Source organism: Ambystoma mexicanum, chromosome 7p (genome assembly GCF_040938575.1).
Source record: "Ambystoma mexicanum isolate Mex_15411 chromosome 7p, UKY_AmexF1_1, whole genome shotgun sequence".
Lineage (NCBI taxonomy): Eukaryota > Metazoa > Chordata > Amphibia > Caudata > Ambystomatidae > Ambystoma > Ambystoma mexicanum.
In genome coordinates, this window is record NC_090939.1 from 194,456,948 (window position 1) to 194,478,416 (window position 21,469).

At 41.0% G+C, this 21,469-nt stretch overlaps 1 protein-coding gene across 3 annotated transcripts in view; it reads left to right on the plus strand.

The window, feature by feature from the left end:
* Window positions 1-21,469, plus strand: part of DSCAM (DS cell adhesion molecule) — a 1,793,910-nt gene that overhangs the window by 792,203 nt on the left and 980,238 nt on the right. For all 3 annotated transcript variants that reach the window (XM_069636048.1, XM_069636050.1, XM_069636049.1), the window contains exon 5: window positions 19,744-20,022. In XM_069636048.1, the coding sequence (XP_069492149.1) occupies window positions 19,744-20,022 (279 nt within the window). The remainder of the gene's footprint in view (window positions 1-19,743; window positions 20,023-21,469) is intronic.

Here is a 21,469-nt window from a genome sequence, read left to right on the forward strand (position 1 = left end):
GCAGGCTTCTGCTTATGGTTGGACACTGAATTCCACACTTTCTGGTTGTTTTCTTTAAAGATAAAAACACATTCTCTAGTGAGAACTGCCAGGCACATGAATGGGGATTTTGAAAGTCTGCAGAAATTGGACTATGTATACCATGGTGCATAGAGGTGGTAGAAGAAATGAACAGGAGCAGCACTGTGGTGGACATTGCAGTGCGTATTTGGTTATGATGTGATGTATATAAATATAGATCTGCCTGATGTATGTTAACACCAGTTAGAGGATCTACTCTCAGGCACATCATTTCACCAAAATGCCAGGCGTAGTGGAAGCAACATCACATGACCCTTGATGACATCTCAGGAAGGGATGCCATTTGACCCACCCCAAGTGACATCACTAGGGGTACTGAATATCATTTATTTATTGAAAATCCTATTGTTTTTCATTTCTTTTTTATTGTGCAGATAGCTCAGTTAAACGTTAGGGGGTTATGGCACACAGCCGTTCACCCCTTGACAAAAAATGAAGTGGCATCACATAGCATTGTTCTTCACTACACTAAGAAATAAATGGTGACAATATCACTGTAATATGATATATATTTCATAAAAGAATGGATCACCATATGTAGTGTTAATATCAGTATGTATAGGCCCATATTACAAAATGACTGTGTATGTAATCAGACGTCCAACACAATAACCTGGACTGTTGCGTTTCACTCGGGCTAAACTGTAAACAGACAGAGCATGCCGAAGAGGCCTAATCCTCCAAGTGCAGACATTCAGTGCCTGCTAGGTGTGTGGCCACAGACTGGAAACAGCAACTGACCATCACAAGTCCAACCAGAAGACAATCAGAGGCTGCACCACTTTATGATTTTACACTTGGACACTACGCACAGAGATTTTCTTGTCAATAGTGCACTTTGAACCATTGCACAGAAACCCACTCCTGCTAGTTGCTCAGAGCCAGAATATCCCCCCAACCATTTTCACCATGGACATCCCACCTTCCACTGTGAAAGAGTCGCTAAGGGTTCTTCGTTAACAGCTTTAAATGTCTGGCTCCCACTCCCTCCCTCCAACACCTTACACCTCCAATGCCTTGCTCCAACGCCTTCATCTTTACACAGTGCCACCCTCCAGCATTCTCCAACACCATCGACCTCAAGCAAACCAGCAACATAAGTCTCCAGTACCCCTTCAACACCGCAACAGTGTGAGTTTCAATTACCCTCCTCAAATATCTTATATCTGCAGTCAATGCATTTCAACTCTCTTACAACACATTACATCTCTCACTCTCTCCAAACATCTGTAAGTCACTAGTACAATGTCCTAAGTCTCCACGACCAAAAATGATTAATCTCTGTGCTATGTTAACAATACATACTTTAATATGCATTACAATTCTTGCTTTTTGATTTCTTTTTATTTGCTTGATTTTTCCCCAAACATTCAGAATTCAGTAGCTTTACATTTAACCCTCTTCAAAGCTCTTAAATCTTCACCTGTTACTGCCACTCAGCAGTGGTGTATAGTGAATGTTTGCATTGGAGGGGTGTAAGTATATCGTTATATCTTTACTCCCTGGTATGGACATGGAATTCATCTAAGAAGAACCATATTTGCCGTACCTCTGATTTGCTGTCGGGACTTGCCACTTGGACAGGGAGTCTAGCAATAGTATATTTCAGTATATGCCCATACCAACAGGATATATTTTCTCCGGTTTGATCATTGTCGGCCCTTGCAACTGAAAGAGTCATGAAGTTATTATTCTTTTCTCGATTATTGTTTTCTGATGAACGTTTATACAAATTGATGTGCTTTCTTCAATTGGATATGAAAAGTGCAAATCATGTCTTCCTTGTGATTGTTTAGCGTTTGTTTTTGCTGAGTTTGTATTTTTTGTTTGTGATATTTTTCTATTGTTTATTGTATGAACAAGTATTTCAAAATAATAAAATGATACTTTTTGGGAAAATAATAAGTATGGGTATTATACCTGAATCTTGCAGAACTTCACACATTATACCTGTCTTCAAAAAAGGGTCTAGAGCATTGCCAGGAAACAACCATCTCTTAGCACTAACTGACGTCACTAGCAACATATTATGTACCTTAATTTTGAAGGAGATTAAGGTATGGATAGCCAGGGATAAAATCATCAGTAGGTTTCAGAGTGGTTTTTAGAAAAGGCTGCTCAACTAACACTAATATCTTTGTCATAAATACTCTTCTTGAACAAGCCAAGCGTAAAGGTGAGATGCTGTTATCTATTGTTTGTAAACTTTTCGTCTGCATTCGACACGGTAGACGGATCCAAACTCTGAGCACTGGAGAAAATGTGTATACCTGAACATTTACTATACACATGCAAAATGATCTACGAAAATAATACTGCCAGAGTCAGGTTATGCAATTTAGATAAAATGTCTAAACAGATACATAGAAGAGAGGGAGTCAGACAGGGGTGTGCTCTTGCACCCATCCTATTTAACCTGCTCCTTGCAGACTTTGGCAGTATATTCGTAGGAATACTCTCCAGAATAGGAAGTAGTAAAGTGGGTTGGATTGGTTACGCGGGTGACCTGATCATTTTGGATACTACCTTCATTGGTATTTCCCATACTGCCCAGGCGGTATTCAAATATGCCGAATTAAATGGCCTAAAAATAAATCTGTAAAATACTCAATTCATGGCAGTAGGTCGGAATCGTACCAATAAGGTCCTTATCCACAGCTCACTGGGAACCATCAAAAGGACAACCTGTTATAGATTCCTTGGGTACGATCTGGCATCTGAAACAAACAAAAACATGAAATAGTGCAGAAAAATAAGAGGGCAAAAAGCACTATCCACTATGGCTGTCCTAACAACCGTCTCTAAGAACACTACTTGGTATTTTGAATATCTACAAACAGAAACTTTCCGCAGCCTTTTTGTATGCCCTGGAAACATCATATGAAGGGGCTAACTTGTAAGACTGCGTGGAAGTGCTTATTTGGAGCAGGATTTTGGAGATTACTAACTATACCCCCATTGAAGTCATACTATTAGAGCTGGGACTGATATCTTTGTCCACCCTTATTGATATGAACAGAGGCAAACTATACACTAAAATCATCTTTGCCAATCGTAATCCCTTACTGGCCATTCTGAAGTCTGCTATAGATGAACATAAGTGTGCTAGCTTGCAGAAATGTAAAATAAAAAATTAGAAGTTTTTTTGTCGCGATTGGATGGCAACCACACTGGGAATATGGCGAAGTTGCTTCCTAAAAGCAGATAAAAAAGAGCAGAAAAATGGGATTCGGTGATGAGTTATGAAAAAGTTGCCAGTATGAAGCCTATAAGTACATTCTCCAGGATGTGTTTTGCCTATAAACAGCCCCAAGTTTATCTCAAGCTTCTACGCTCTCCGGTTACACATTGGATATTTATGAATATACGTCTAAATAGATTGGAAGTCCTTGAGGAAAGGGGAGCTTTGTCAGGCTTAGCCATGGAAAAGCACACCTGTTGAATTCGTAACACACAAGCTATTGAGTCAGCTAGGCATGTTCTTACACCTTGTCCTACTACGAAGACCCACTATGAGTGCTAGAGTAATTATGTGCAGAATCTTGAAGACATTACTAGTGAAATATTTTGGCTCAGATGTGTCTCAGGTTATAGTCGTGGACTAACTATTGCAATCACACAGGTATGGAAAAATATGAGAAAGCATTTGCTGAGCTTTGAAGAGGATGTAAAACAGGTGGTAAATTTCTAACTTGGGCCTAGACAGTAGCTAGGATGTTATGTCTGTTATCCATTCTTATCTTTGTATCTTCCCTTTGGTCTTTTTATCCTTTATGATGGTATCTGCTATGCGGTGTGTAATATGTATTACAGTACATGGGCCCTCATTACAACCCAGGCGGTAAGTGTTTAACGGCGCCGTAAAGAGTGTCGGTGCCGTTAAACACTTACCGCCTGATTACAAGGTCCCTTAGCGGGATGGTGACTTTAACGCCTGCTTTTTGCAGGCGTTAAAAACCAACCCGCTAAGGGACCTTGGCGATAATTACGGCAACCGTAATTTACGGTGCCGTAATTATCGCCTTCCTCCTTCCCATTATGCCCTATGGGGCAAAAATGGGAATGGGGAAGGGGCCATTGGTGAATGGGGAATTACCGCCCCAATCACCTTGTAATGGGGCGGTAATTCCGCCATCCACCATGGCGGAATCGTAACCTTAGCGGCATGGACCATGGTGCTAAAAGCACCATGGTCCTCCGCCAAGGTTGTAATGAGGGCCATGGTGTCCAATTGACATTTTATTGAAGTTTTATCTCATTCATATATTATTTTTGAAAGTATGTTTGTATTGTTTGATTTCTGCTTTTGTAATATATGTGCAAACGTTTAACTGAACTATCTACAGAATAAAAAAGAAATGAAAAACAATAGGATTTTCAATAAATAAATGATATTCAGTACCAGTCACTAGTATGAGACATAAGATACTACTAGCAGTAATATTGTATCATTATTGATTGCCAAGATTTCATATACACTGTGACTTCTTAAAATACCATATCAAATAGTTTATTTACTTAGGATTTCCATTAGGGACACCCTATGTATGGCATTTATCTCCCAGTCCCGCTTTGACTTCTCTCCCTTTTTTTACTTATCTGACAACAGAGCTGTCAAGGAACACTGCAGGAAGTCCATTCAGCTCTGGCTGACACACACCTTCAAACTCCCCAGGGTGCCCCTGCTGAAACCTCCCTGCATTCTGAGTCCAGAAACTCACACTGCTGCGGTCCCAGGAGACAGATAAAATCCAGATGTATTGCTTGCAAACCAGACAACCGGACAGACCGCGAAAAATAGGGTCAGTCCAGATGAAATCCGGGTGGGTGGCAACTCTAGATGCATGGATTTGCCTTTTCTCCACATTTTCCTTCATTTGTATGATGGAGCTAAGCCATCGAGCTGAACTCCTCCCCCATCTTCTCAGTCATACATATGCAGCAACATTTACACCGGCATGACATGTTCATTTTGGTATAAATGCTATGGATTCCTATGGATTCCACCTCGTGTTTACACCTGCAAAAAAGCAGGCGGGCTCCATAGGACTCCACTGTAAACATTGCCTGCCATGCGTAAACACCAGCAGGAGTTTACTTTATGTGAACTGTACTGTGCAAAAACAAAAGGGCACAGGTCATTTACAGCTTTGTTTGGCGCTTTGCAGTGCAAATGAAAACAAGTGCACTCACCAGGCTTGTTGGGCCCCTCAGCGCGGTTATATGTATTTAAAAAAGGAGTCCCGAAGAAAATCCCAATGAATGTTAAAGAAGGTTTTAAGACAGGCATAACACCTTCTTTGACGTTCCACGAGAGATTCCCCCTTTCGTTCCGTCAAAATGAAACCTTCTACTAAACAGTTAACAGCTTTACCAACACTGTGACAGAAAAAAAAATATGAATATGGTTTTCACTTCACGCACTGTCAGCATTAGTTGTGCAATAAGCACTCTCCTCGTTGAACTGTGAAAATAAAAGCTTACTCTGTTAAAGGCCTGCAGCTTTTTGACTCCATGAAAGAAAAAAAAAAATGGTGCGGTACAACGTCCTTTCATCGCGGGATGTTTTTTCGTGGGTTTTTTACCACACATTTTTCAACGAAAAAAACTCAGTGAATTTTTTAGGGTGGTTAGAATTATATATATTTGGGGTGTGGGTGTTCGGGAGCATATACAAAATGAAAGTTGATGGGGGAGTTTGCGGGGGTGACCCCCCAAAAAAATGTGATGAGTTTTTTCGTTGAAAAATTCTCGGTAAAAAACCCCACGAAAAAAACATCCCGCTATGAAATGACATAGAACCGATGGTGCTGGAATATATATTGTTCAAGCTTAAAAAAAAAATGTTCGTTACATTGAAACAATGACTGTATTTTCCAGCAGAATGCATGCACTTTGGGGTTTATATTACACCGCATGCTAACTGAGTGCAGGGGACCCCCAACGTTAGAACATATGCATTTTTCACCTTTTTTAAGGCGGGGTGCAAAAGTAAAGAGGAAAACCCGACAAAATTGCCTTTGCTATTTACTTTTATGCCCCGTCTCGAAAAAACGTGAAGGACACCTGCAAATTGACATTTTCCCCATTATCGGCTATCTATGTATGGATAACTTTGAATCAGTCAATAAATAACCATTATGGACTGCAAATGCAGCAAATAATGCTACATTAGTTACCGGTTAAATGCTTTTTAGATAACCGTGCATGTGGTGCCTGTATGATCAATGGGAAGAAACACATTCTTACTTTGATGGCTATGGGCTTGATTTATGGAATTTTTAGCACAGTGAATTTGTACTGGTGCAAAGTGACTTTGCACTGCCAACAAACACCCTGATTTACAGAACAGTGCAAAGGCTGTAAATCACTTTGCGCTGAAAAAGTACTCTTTGCACCACGCTAAATGGGCCCAATTCACGGTGCAAAGAGTACATTTTCAGTGCAAAGTGAAATACACTTTTCACTGTTCTGTAAATCAGGGTGTTTGTTGGCAGTGCAAAGTCACTTTTCACCAGTACAAAGTCACTTTTGATCACGCTAAAAATTCCATAAATCAAGCCCTGTGTCTTTTGGGCCTACTCTCTTTGGCCACAATTGAAGGCATGTTGGTGTTCGATGCACATAGCCACCACCCACACCTGGCACCAAGCCAGTGCAGGTAGACGTTGATAACATCCCTTTTACCTGCTCAACTAACAAAACCTATCGGGAGGGCTGCGTTCTGAAAGGACGCCTTCAGATGTAGCCTCTACAACCCTATCTTACCCCTCAGAACAGAGAGCAGCACAAGGCAACCTGAGAACTCCCTGGGTGTCATTTTCAATTCAAACGTGAATTGTGTGGGGGGGTGAGGGTGCTTTTCCATTTGCACATAAGTGCAAAAGGTCCCCTCTCTGCAATGTTCAACATTTTCACCACGTAGTGGGGAAATGAAAAGTACACATTTGTCAATATGGCATTTACTCTTCACTTCTCCACTATGTTTGCGTAAAAGTGTAACTACTCCCACAAGTAACAGTTTCAGGACGCATTTACAGTGGATTTTTATGGAATCTGCTTGCTTTTACCATGTGGTAATTTCAGTCGGATTCCATAGGAATCCATTGGCTTAACATCAGCATGAAAATACATACTGGTGGTAATGCAGCCCCATTTATCAGGCAGTGGAGGAGCAGCGACAAACTGAGGAAACTCTATGGATGAGTTGAAATTAGGGGTTCAAGTGAACCTTCAGGTTTACTGCCATTTGTACTGATCCAGGAAGCTTGGAAAATTGTAATTACATATTTGTCTCAATAAAAACCATTTGTTTTGCATAGTAACGAACAGCAAACACACTGTGCATCTTCTGCTGAGAAATACTCTTCTCCGATAGGGCGAAAGAATAAAGTATGATCAGGGCTAGCTTCCTCCCCAGTGGAAATTGCTGAAACTGAACAAAATAAAACCATTGCTACAGACAGGGGTGCTGCCCTCAATTGAGGATTCCTTAAAACAAGGGGCAGGTGCTTTCATCATGAAAACAGATGGTGGTGACCTATGGTTACTCATTATGTGGCCCTCCAGATATTCTGGACTTCAAATTCCATATTCCCTAGCCGTCATAGTCAGTGGTAAAGGATCATGGGAGTTGAATCTGGCGGGCCACATGATGGGTAACCATGAATGAAGCATCACACCATCTGCATAATAGAGCAAATGACTAGAAGTTGTATTTAGTGAAGCTAGGAGACTACTAAGAGAACACGTGATGGAATGTGCTGTTATGTAGATGGTAGGGTGGCCTGTAGTCTTGGTGGATTGCATGCACATGTGGATTCCTGTGGTGAACTGTGTGGAAGGGTGATTGTAGTTTATATGATATCGTAGGTGGGTTGGAAGGAATGGCTGGAGCTGTTCCTCTGGTCCGTCTTTTCAAGCAGCTCTTCTGTTATGTGGAGTGATGCCTTTAGACCTAAATATCACTACTGCACCTCTGGCCTACCCCCGAGAACAGGTCGCTTGCAAAGCTGCACAAACATGTAGTGTAGGCATACAAAGTGTCAGCTAACAAGCGTGTCATCTTATTTTAGGCCCGACACAAGGTTACTTCAAAAAGAAGAGCATCGATAATTGGTTTTGGTGGTATTCAAACACTTTTTCTTTCTGTTAGTTTCTGGAGAGAGCGGACGAAAGGGCTGACCATTGGGGATTTTGCTTGGTTATCCTTCATGAACTAAATGATGGCGCCAGATCTTCATTGTGATCAAGAGCTGCTATCTTTTTGGATCTTGAGAAAAAGAGAGATCTAAAAGGCAGAGTACGCTAGTGGAAATTATTAGGCATGAGCCACACTATAAAGCAGTGTGTGTTGGAATATAAAGTAGAGCTTGAGCTATCCCAGCTGCACTGGTCACAATGGCTGCTAGGCACAGAGGAAGCCATAAGGAAAAGGGAAGACCGGTTCTGCGTCATGATTACTGAGGCTTTACTATGTCTCAGTCCTGCCAATCAATGGCAGAAGCAGGGTAACTGCATAGAGCACCAGGGCCTGTGCACTAACACTGTTGCTCTTCATCGGATTCTGATCATAACACTTCCGGTGGCTCGGTGTCAGCTGCCCTCTTGAGCATGTCAATATAGATGCTTCAAGCAGCTGATTCCCATGCGGCTTGGATTTCCAGCTCTACCGTGAGTAAGGCAGCTCCTGCCTCAATATCAGCCTCATCCTCATCCTTTGTCAGTTTCTGTTTGCACACACAGGTGTAGCGAGTGCCACAGCCACATCAGCTCAGAAAGCACTCAACCAATCAATCAATAAGGTACTTGTATAGTGCAAAAACCTTCACCATAGACATCAGGGCCACTGGATGTGGCTGCCAGGCAATAGCATAGCAGAAGAGATGGTGGACACAAGGACCACTGAATCGCTGGGATAGCTGAATAGCTGTTGTGCATTGTTGGAGGTAGTGGCCACCTCCATAAAGTGCCCCAACACTGTGTCTACCAACAGCACCACCAGGTCTGCCACCTGTACCTCAAAATTCCCAACAATTAAACCCAATGCACCACCAGGCCTCCTTGGCCACCAATATAGCAACCACAGACAGCAACATTTGGTGTTACTCCAAATCATCACAAAGATGACCAAGAACATGAGGAATCACCTTGAAGATTGAGGGAAGGATCTGTGCCAAATAGTGATTTTTTGTGATGGGGATTGCAATTCCATTGCCAATGTGCAGCCTTAGCAGAATGGTGTTGCCTCGGCACATGAAGAAATGTCCTGGTTCCCGAGGTAGACTCAAGTAACTGCAAGTCTACCATCTTCTAGGCTAAGCTGCTGCAACCTCTAATATAGGGAATGCAGCAGCAGTGTTTGTTTTTTTAAGTTGGAAAACCTTGCGCTCATTGGGACAGCACTGTCAAGAACCTACAGAGTTAATAATAATTTGTTATTTTTACACCATCTTCACCAAAACATATTTACATGCAACATTTTTATATACAATTATTACTACCACCTCAGAAGGATGAAAGGCTGAGTTGGTCTTGTCAGGATCTGAACTTGTACCTGTTGATCAAACTCAGGTCTCAGAAGCAGGCGATTAACCCTGTGAGCTATTCTACCAGTAGACACTGCCTAGGATGAGTTAAGAAGAGGAAGCCAAGGTATTCATCAGTCACCAGCAAATGAGAGACCAGGTTGTCAATAACACTGACAGTCCGTAGTAGATGGCACCTGAGACAGACCCACAAGCACCACAGCTAAAGAGGCAGAGATTTGCAGCAACAAGTGGTGGACCCCTGTATACAGCTCTGCCAACTGCCCAACAAGGCCACCCCTAAACCCAAATGAGAGCCATACATGTAACATATAACAGCCACTTTCAGTGTCACAGCTGTCGCCTAATGTGGCTAGACCTACTGACACCCTTGACTGCCACCAGCACCACACAATACAACTAGCACCATCCACCATGTTTCATACAGTGATCTCTGTTTGCATGAAACTACCAGAGGTCATTGCTTGTTTCGAGTTTGAGATCCCAGCTATTTACATTGCTTATCAAGCTTACCACCATGGCCAAGCATAGGTGGCGTGATACCTGTGGGTGACCCCTGCTCACTCCACTTCCACTACCTTCTGCGCATCATGATGATGGGGAGGAGGACATTCACATTGACCATTGTGACAAAGTTAATGGGCAGGTTTAGGTGCACCTTCTAATGAGCCTAACTTTCAGAAGACTTGTAGTAAAAGAAAACCAGTCATGACTAGTCAAGAGCAAAACCTGCATACATCATGCAACAGGCAAACGCATTGAGCAATAACCAAACTGAGTCACCAGTACAATTGTAACACATCACAGAAAGGAAGACAATAAAGATATCAATTTCAATGCAATAATGCAGTGAATGAACATGAAACAAATGTGCCACACAAAATACTGCACAAAATCATATCTCTTTTTTTGACCAATGGTTGTAAATCTTGGGCACGTTTAGTCGCTGCCTATAAGAAATATTGGGCAGCCAGGAGGTATTGAACCTTAAACCTAGCAATAGACTGGAAATTAAATCTCCTGTTCCAGATCTTCTCATCCTGATCTTCCTACAGGTGAAGGTAGTTGCTCAGTGTGAGGATGTGTCACTGTTGGATAGTCATTGATCTGACTTCTATGCTAGCTATGAGAAGAAAATGGGTCAGAATGCCGTGGCACATGCTAGCGTGATATATTTAAGCCCTGTGAAAATGGCGAGTGCAGATAAATACTCTGGCCTCTAGCTCACATTCCTTTCAGTGAATTAATCATCCTTCTCACTGAATTCTCAAATCATTTGCCCACTTGAATCTGACCTGCTTACAGGGATTGGGCAGATCAATTTGTGGGAAACCGGTATTGCATGTGATCAGTAACTGGAGAAAAACCCATGATATTAATTCTCAGAAACCTGCATGATTAAGGAAGCAAGATGGCAGCAAATTCAATGTCCACATTTTCCTCATTTTAATATTCAATTGGCCACCTTCTCGTAACATCTTTGATGTTTCTGGTTCGGTTTATTCAATTAATTCTCTGAATAGGTCCACACTCTACCTGAATGTTAGCAAAGATTGGCCTTCCCTCGCTGAACTCCCCCCGTTCATTGTCAGTGCTAGTCTGACCTACAGCAGTAGCCATTAACAAGGAAGGGTGTTGGCCCTGAAAACCCTAGAAGAGGTCTGTCTGGGTTGCTACTGCACTTCTTACCATCCTCTTGCACATTATGATGCCAGTCCTGCCTATGAAGATGATGCTTGAATGCGAAATCTTCATTGTGGTGATATCCACAAATGTCTCCATTCTTTCCTCCTACTTAAAAGTCTTTGAAGAACAAATACATAGCAAGTTGCTTGGCGCAGCTATTTGCACAAACAGAGAAGATAATGTGGGAATTGTTTCAATAACTATCTTTGTTTGACCAGCATCACTTCTAATAGGATAGCCAGTATCCATGCAGGGGATTAACACAACACATGGTTGTGATTGTGGATATGATAACTTATGTAGCAGATGGTAGATCTACTGATGGTGTCAAAGGTCAGTGGTGGTTTCTTCACATGCAACAGCATAAACATGATCCAATGTATGCTAGTCAGAGAGAGAGCTCCCCTTTGTTAAGCGGCTTCACTTCAACACTACAGCCAAGCCAATGCCTAGTCTGGGATGCTGAGGGAAACCCTTATTGATATATTTTTAGGTCCTGTTCGTGTACTCTGGATGACAACCCTTATATAACACCCCTCTCTTAGAATCCCCCTAACCCCACTGAGCCAAGAAGTAGGTCTGTTTTGCAAATTTAAAAGGTTTATTGGAGAAATATAACAATATATATCTATCACACTTTTATAATAATTTAATATTGGATATAACACTTAAAGTATGACAGTGATCAACAATGGATAATGTTCTACTGGTAAGCTGATTGGGTTACCTAGAAGTAGTATAGAGGATGAGGTAGCTGAAATGCTTTATGGTTTCAAGGAAATGCAAGGTGGAATAAATGCAGTACAGAAAATAAACTGATATGGTTTCACAAGAGATAATATGTTCACTTTTCCCCTGGTGGCAATTCACCCCCCCCCCTATATGCAATGCAAGGAGATGGAAGTAACACACACAGTCTTCAGGAATACAATCAAATACAATACGAAATTCAGTTCCCCCCCCCCAGCAAGCTTAGAGGAAACAGGTAGAAGTTTGAAACACAGACCCAAAATGCTTTTTAAATGTGATGGCAATGGATGGGAAAATGTGCTAACTGATTTTAATTCCCTCTAGAGATTCAGGGTGAGTGAGAGATGCTTGTTGGTATTAGTTCAGGCTCACTTTTGCAATGCTCTATGAGTTATTACCAGGTTGCAAACGGATTTTAACAAAGGAAGGAATGGAGCTGCTATTTTGACAAGTGGAGAAATTGAGCCAAATCTCGGTAAATTTCGCGAGTGCGTAAATCACGATTGCGGTAAAAGTATAAGGCTCTTTGGAAAGCTTAGATTCTAAGCTTTCAGAAGAAAGTTAAATCTCGTTCCTAGGACAAACGGTTCCAGAGATACAGACGATTTAATAAAGGTAGATTTTCGGATTTAAAGTAAAACTCAAAATGACAGGTGACAGCTTGCAGCTGCAGAATCGACAGGTGACAGTTGTGCAGCTTTGAAAATGACAGATGACACGATTTCTAGGAGGCTGTTCTAATTAGGTTAAGATAGTTTGGATTAGATTATTTTAACTAAGAGATTGGGTTCTGCACAGTTCTGGCGGATACTCACTCCTAATTTTGAAATTAATGGGCCTCGTCACGGATCTGGTCAACACGTCCAGCGGCGGTTCTCTCTGCTCGGTGGGTCAATCAGGCACCGGTTCTGCTCACAGCGGTCTGGATCTCTGGTTCTGCTCACAGCGGTCTGGGTCTGGTCTGCGGTTCCGGCAAAAGTTCTTGGCAAAGAATTCAAACAGCTAGCCCGGGTGTTGAATAGTTTTCAAAAGATTTTGAGGCCTGCTGACAAATACTTTTGCTTGCAGTGTAGTCTCTGTTTAGCTTGGAAGTCTAAGTGTTGGATCTCTGGATGTGAAGTCGTCGGTCAGCATGCTCCGCAGCAAATGGAATTGAATGTCTCTACCTGTCCCAGCAGTCTCTTTTTATGTGTTTTGGAAGTGGGTGTGTGCGTGGCATAACTGAGCCTGCCCCTCTCTACTTGTCATTGGCCCAATTCTCCCCTCTCCCATGATTGGGGGAAGGAAATGGATTGTCATCATGATGAGGTCTGTTTATGGGTCAGAGGATCCTCCCCTGGTCAATTTGCCCACAAATCTATATTTGATTCAAATACATATTTCCCAGATACACAATTTGTTGAAATTACATGTACACATTATATATTCCTTATGGTCCATGCTTGTCCGCCTCTGATCTTCCTGGGGGCTTGCATTAAAAATTGACAACATTTTGCGCTTTTTGACTGGTTTACAAATATCGGACATTTACCAAAAATTACACACATGTGCGCAAGGAGTATGGACATTAATTGATGAAGTGTCAGATTTTTAACATACAGACATTTGGAGTAAGCCCCTATTTTCCGCTACCAACCCCCCAGAATACACCACAGGGTCCTAACACCTCTTAAAACGTGCACAGAAAAATCACAAGAATAATGATATTACTTATATAATTTTGACCAGTCGGCACTATGAGTTATCTGTCTTTTTAAAATTATGCCCTGGTCAAAAAGGGGTGTGGCTTCCCACATCACAGGGAGGAATAACTGGTTTATCCACTTCCCCCAAGCTCAGCTGCTAGCAGAGGCACTGCCCCTCCCAGTTTCCCCCAAGAGGAAGCCACTTTACAGCTCCCACAATATAACATTTTCTTGAGTTCAGGACAAGGCTTTGTTCAACCTCCTGCTGGTGCCCCTCCCCTAATCTAATCAGAGAGGTGTCTTCTCCTTTTGGTGGGGGCGCAGGAGGCAGCCAGGCCTGGGAATGCAGTTTGATCAAGTTTCAACTCCTGTCGGGGGTTGTTGTCAGGCAGAATTCAGCTAAATGTCACTTTAGTTCCCAAACTTACAATTTTTACATATACATTAAATAATTACTTCCTTCAAGTCATTTCAGAATATAGTTTTATATTGTATCCACCTCTTAGCAAGTCTTTCCTTGGCCTGGTTTGGGTTACTCTGTTCAGTTTTACACAAAAGTCTGGTGGTTTTAAAATGCCGGCTTTCTGATAGTGGTGAGTACCGGTATTGCATCCATTTTTGGGATCTGTCTTGAATTACTGCATTTCAATAGAGTGGTCTTTTGCTTGATAGTATAGGACCCTTGCTTAACATTGTTTTGATGGCATCCTTACAGTAGAGTGGTGATGTGGAACCCCCCACAAGAATGTTGTATCTTTGGAGTGGTCTTGTGCCAACTGCGCAGTTCTCCTGGCGTGAATATGGGTGGCGACAGCTCATCCCCACATCCACCCAGTCTATTGATTTAGTTTGTTCTGGGATAGAATAATGGGCGGCGACAGCTCATCCCCACATCTACCCAGTCTAAGCATTCAACATGGGTCAAAACCCATGACACCTTGCAATCTAAAAACAACCCTTATAACCTAGGATTGTTAGAATTCTGCTGCAGAGTTAAGAAGGCTAGGGAAATTGAACAGTGTTCCATAGTCTCTATGAGTTCAGGTATGTAGAATGAGGAGGGCGAATTCTGAGGTGACGAGTTGGAAAGCCCATATTTGGGGAAACATGAAAGTGGTGGATTCAAACAATCAAACAAACCCTTCTTAACCACTGCTTAATTCCTCTGTGTAGAATTCCATTCTATCATTTTTGAAGTTGCCTGTGCCATTCACAAAGGGGAGAATCCTTATGAAATGAGTCTTACTCCCACCCCTACTGGAAGCCGTCCAACACAATACCATGGACTATGGTGCATTGGTATGGGAAAAGAAGCAATCACATAATGGTTATTGGATCTCGTTGGTAAGATGGAACTTTAGTTCCTAGGCACAACAAGTGCTGGACCTACATCTAGGCATGCTGCTTCCAATTAACTGGACTCCAATAAAACAAAAGAGGATTGGATCCACAGAGACTGAGTGTTAAAGCAATGGCCAGCAATACCTGCCTGCTCTCCGACCGGACATTGGCAAAATGAGGCGTGGAATATTAGTGGTCGGTACACTTGCAGTAAACACATAAACAGTATATATTATAAGGAATTCTTTATAGATAAAGAACCTTCGATAAGGCATAGTACCATGAACAACATTAACATGCAGTGTAGAATCTGAATTCATTACATATTTTAGAAATCATTCCTTGACGTATGATATCTTTATGTACTCTCCATCAAATACTATCTTACATAATCTTCAAGCTGGAAGAGGAATCCAATATGCACCAATTGTACCTAGCATATGATACGCCAGTTTCGAACTCTCTCTGTATTTTATTTCTGCTCTTTTTCCCTTTCTGGCTACTTCATTCCATTTCTCTATCTCACTCTCACTCTCTCTCTCTGGGTGAGATGTGCATTGTAAGGTGAGTGCTTGCAGGAGTCACATCAGCCTTTGTGAACAGCGGCGCGACGAGAGATAACACTGATATATAGAAGGAGGAGCAGGGAGAGGCAAGGGCGGGGTTGTATTTTTTATGGTTAATAGTAGAATGAGAGCAACATCGTCCGAGGCATACTCCAAGGTGGGCAATGGACTGATATTTTGGGATATCCATGAACATTTCAAAGAAAATTACCTGAATGGAGAAATGACCAATTGTTTTGGACCGAAAGACAAAAATTACTTTTTGCTTTTTCTGCCTTTTCTTCAATAATGCAGCGGGAGACCCCCCGCTCCCTCCTCAACCCACTACCCTAATGTCTACCTTTACTCCACCCCCCACCTATTATGTACTATACATATACAAAAATACCTACAATTTTTGGTCAAAAAAGTTTGTTCCTTTTTCTTTCAGTTTTTTTGCATTCCTTTTTTCCTACGGATTCAATATTTTGAGGTGTATGTTGTCATTATGGGTTTCCTGCAGGAACTTCTCCATCACACTGAGGAGGCTTTGTCTGAGCGGGGGAGTTTGGGGGTTGGGTAGGACGCAGATAGCATGTTGCGGGTGCTAGGGTTCTGACAATCCTTGCAAGGCACCTTAGGATCATGCTACAGGATCCTAAAATTCTTTTGCTTTTTTTCTTTTCTTTTCTATTGTAAATGATTAATGTTGTGCATACTGTAACAAATGTTTGTTATCAGCAGTACTATAACTCTGTAGCCTGCACACAAACTTAAACATTGTGTTTGTACAGGTAGAATAAATAGGAACTTGGTTTTGATGTTACCCTATCCAAAGAGGAAAGACATTTTAAGAGACATGTTGTGCCTTCACTGCTAAAGAAGATGACAGGATATCATGTATGCACTAATACCATGAGCTGACTCTTTTTTTAAATGTTACAATGTCATTCTCAAAGGATGTTTTTCAGTATATATTATAGTCATAATAAAAATGCTGCACTTCGTTTCCTGAACAGAACTCATTCTGAAAACCTAGAATAACCATAGGAAGTATTTTCTGATAGAGGTTTATCATACCCCTGTGGGAAAGGGGAAGTGGAAAAATACACATAAAGTGGGTTCCTGGATGCCGTGCAGAGCATTTTGGAAACATAGGAATGACAACAGACCTGTTTTATTTGACACATGAATCCAGAAACATATACAGGAAGGGATTAGAAATAAAAATTGTAAAGGGACAATTTAATAAAATATGTACTGTTCATACAATTAGAATTTTCTATCATTAAACGATATTTTCTCTTGTGGAGAATACTCAGAATCCTTTCTCTCAAAGAGTCCTTCCTTTTTGGAAAGGGCCCGATTCCACCCAAAAATCTGTTACTTCTGTGAGCACCAATGCAAATGTACCATGATGCACAGGCACCACTAAATAATGAAAAACAGAAATAAATGCAGATGTACACACTGCAGCCTGGTCCTGTGGTTCCTTGCAAGGTTTAAAAAACCCTTGCAGCCCCACATAGTCTATCCCCATCTGCCTTGACTCCCCCACTATGGATGATTGGCCCTTAATGTGATGGCGACATCCCTGAAGGACACAGAAAATGACAGTGCATATCTCATTGTCACTACCAACCAGCCCAGGATCGCAGGTGCTGGAAAATGTTGTTCCCCTTTCCCATAGAGGGGACACAGAAGCACCGGCACCGTTGCTAACAGGAAGACAACAACTGGAGTCCAGACTCTATTATTTGAATGTTCAATTTAAAGTGACAAATTTCACACCAGATGTTTCATAGAAAATTGTTTTATATAAGCATATTATCAATTAAAAACGATGATGAAAACACCTTACAATTTGTTCAGATGGCAATTTTCTCATTTCATTTCAGCATTGAGTTTGTAACACAAATTAATATATTCAACTTTTCAAAAAAACACAGATTTCATTTTTTTAACATTGGTAGACAATTTTTACTCCAAGGATTTCTACCAGTCTCCCTAAACGTCTGGTTCCATAGAAAAGGAATTGTAGAGATGGAAAACTCAATCCTTGTGTATTTCTTCTACGTGTTTTGGGGTCTGTGCCCCCCTTCTTCAGGAGTTGTCTACCCAATTTCCTGATATCTGTAATGAATAATCAATAACCAAACTTTAGTAACACTTAAATCGAACAATTCTTCCAACATTCTGTCAATGATTGTGTACTTTATGATCACCTGCATGTATCTCATCCACATGTCAGTTCCACTGTATTTAGTCTTTTTATATCTGTATCCAAAAGGGATAGCTGATTCTCCCTAAAAAGATCCCAAAAGATCCAAAATAGATGTTAGAACATCTATACCTCATAACTGGGGTTAATACATTTTACCCATAGATTCATGTCTTTTTTCTGCATTTAATTTTAATGTGGCAAATGCATTTAGTTACCTGTGCAACCTCTCAGAGAATTCTTCACTTCTCAATTCAGCAGAGTCCTTTGTTTCACCAACTCCCTTTGATATCTTCAGCTCTTCCCGAGGGCAACCTCCCTTATGGGCCAGCGTCTGTTGACATAAGTATTCCTTCATAAGCTATTTTCCTATAACCTCTATGGGTATATTCTTATATATAAGGGTTGACATCATTGCCAATGGTTAGGTTCTTACCCTTTTTAAGTTTTGGTGATAAGCATCCAGGCTGGAAATAATGTTCTATGATGTTCTAAGCCGGTCACTCCTCAAGATATAAATGCCTCTGGGTATGGCGTAACAGAGAAAGTTTCATCAAAATGTGTATTCCTTTCTTATTGTAAATTAATGCTAGTAACACCCCAGTTACCATAGTGGACAGGTTGAAATCAATAAATATATATAGCTATACCACGGACCAACCAATGATGTCTTTTTAAAAAAATATATATTTTTTTATTTGTTTTGTTTTTTATGGTTTATTACAAACCTTAAAAATGCATTTGCATTCTTGTGCATTTTCATTCCACTTCATCTTCTGGGAGCACTTCAAATTGTCATAATACTTCTACTGTGACCAGTCATTTGAAAAGGAAGAAAGAAAGAAAAAAGGAAAAAAGAACAAAAAATCTACACATCTACATACAATTACTTTGAATTCCACAATAATTCTAGAGGTAGATATTGTTTACAGCTCCTCATTCAAACTTTGGAAACGAGATAAAATTTCTCCAATAAAAGAAGTCAATGCTATCGTTAGGGGCCTATCGGTCTCATCAAACATTAGCTGCCACCAGTCTTCGGCACGTAACGTCGGGCACTTCAAAATGAAACTTCCCAGGTGTTTTGTTCTTTCATAACATTTGTAAAATTGTGTAATCTAGATAGACCTGTCACTAGCATTAATTTACAATAAGAAAGGTTATAATAAGTGTGAACACCGTCCCGCACTGCGCAAGTTGGTATTACTGACTGTTCCTTTGTACATTTTTCTGCATATTGTTCTTTGCTACATGATTCTAAAAATCGTCTCAAATTGCTTATGTTATGCAATGCATATTGTTATCTCTAAAGCGATTTGGTTAAAAGCGCTAGATAAAATTCAATAAATACAAATACATGCAAATTAATCCCCTCAGTTCTACTAGGGCATGCATATCTGTGCCCTCAACGTGAAAGTTGGGCAGCTGGAAGAAACCATGTGCCTCTCCAAACCATGGTAACTTCCAGATGGGAGTTTGAGAACTAAATGAGCACTGAACAAGTTAAACCACATTCAAGGACAAACTTGGTTGGATCATGGTGATAGATGTTGTACTGTGAGTTTGTGACTAGCAATGGAGTCTGACACTCAACACAAAACTCAAACATTATCACATGAATGGAATGCGTGGAGTTATTTTTGTTTTAGTACTTTATTTTGTAAACCCTTGCAGCTGCCTTCATGGAGAAATAATCTTAGCGGGCAATGGTTTTTATTACACGGTTTTTGTTATAAAAAGAAATGTATCATGTCTTGTTCCTTTGTTGTCTCTTGTGTATGTGTTTTGGCACCCCTGATGCCTGCGGGCTTCGACACCCTATAAATAATAAATAAATAAATATTAATAACATAAAAGTGAAACCTTGTGATCTGTTTGCCTTGCAGAACCATCCAACTCAGCCCCTACTATTCTTGATGGGTTTGACCATCGCACAGCCATGGCGGGACAGCGAGTGGAGCTACCCTGCAAAGCGTCCGGGCACCCGATACCAAAGTACCGCTGGTTGAAAAACAGTGTTACCCTGGAGCCAGACAGCAGGTTCCAGCAGACAGTCACAGGTCTGGTGATTGAGAACACGCGCCCATCAGACTCGGGCAGCTACGTCTGTGAGGTGTGGAACAGCTATGGGAACGCGGAAGTCATTGGGACACTGTATGTGAAACGTAAGTATGCAAAGTGGCCTTGTCTATGCTCTTCTCTGAATCCCAGTGCTCTACTCCTTACCACCTTAATATGAGGGGCAGGGCTGGACCCCTCGACCCACTGAGTATTAAAATCCTTTTGTTTTGGAATCCATAATGACTATCCCAAAGATAAATGCATATATAGTTGGTTTCAGTGAAGATTATTATTATTATTATTTCTTTTTAAATGTTTTATTGGTTAATCAGATTTTCAACCTTTAACATATTCCAAGTTCTTAATCCTTATTTCATTCTCAATTGTTAAAGCATCTTCTTTTAGTTGATTTATATTCCAGAGTTTCCAATCCTCAGTCATCACGTCCTTTATTGGCAGTCCTCAAGCCCGATTGTCCATTTTGAAGGATTCTACAAATTTGAGGGCATCAATGGTCCGACTAACTTAATCCACTGGCAATAATCTCTCCCAGTATTCTTCCCCGGTGCTTGAATCGGGCTTAACCACATAGTCGCACCTAGTCTTCAATCTTTGCACCCTCAAATAGGTACAGTTTAACATCACATGTCTAATAGTCTCCAGAGCATCAGGGTTATTACAGATGCGACAATATGCATCTTTACTCAGGATAGGTTTTCTGATTGGTTGGACCTCTCTTGAGGGCATGATGTTAAGTCTACACCACATCAGCAGATCTCTGTAATAGGGTGATGGGAATTCCTTCAAATATGGAGGTAAATTATTCAAGGATTTCTGTTCCCATATGATGTTATAACAATGATTGTGGTTCCTTTTTAATCCCTGAGTTTCATCCCAATCTTTTTCCTGGGGATTTCTTTTTACCTTGTTTGGATTCGTTTTTAAAAGTTCAATCATGATATTCTGAGTCTCAAGAAAATCTTTGCATTTATTCTTCCAATGTTGTAGGATTTTATCTTTCTTTACAGGCCCAGGGTGTGATAAGATTTGGAATGGTGCAGATTGTGGATCTAGAACACATTTCTGGTAGAGGGAAAGTGTTTTCCACATTACTATTGAGGCAGGTGACTGAAGCCTTAAATTCATGCCTTATAATATTGACTGGTAGAGAATTTGGAGGTTTGAGTTACCTACGCCAGAAGTAAGCTTCACGCACTCCCCATACTTCCCAGTGGAGGGCCATAAGTGCCTCTTCCCTATAAGTTAGTACCGCTACCACCTTTTGTTTGTAAAAAGTTAGCGTGGGGATCAAGGAATAAGGATTAAGTGAAGATTATGTGCTTATTGTTTGGGTCATTCTGTAAATCCATCTGTATTATTATTGCTATGTAGAGGTGTGACAAATTCCTAGGGAAGAAGAATATTGCTGCAGCCATTACCCATGTGAGAAGTGCAGTGGGAAAATAATCATTCGCTGCCAATGGTTTAACTACATGACTAGGCAAGCAGATTCCCTGTGGAAGGGATACAAAATCGAGCAAGGAATCCATG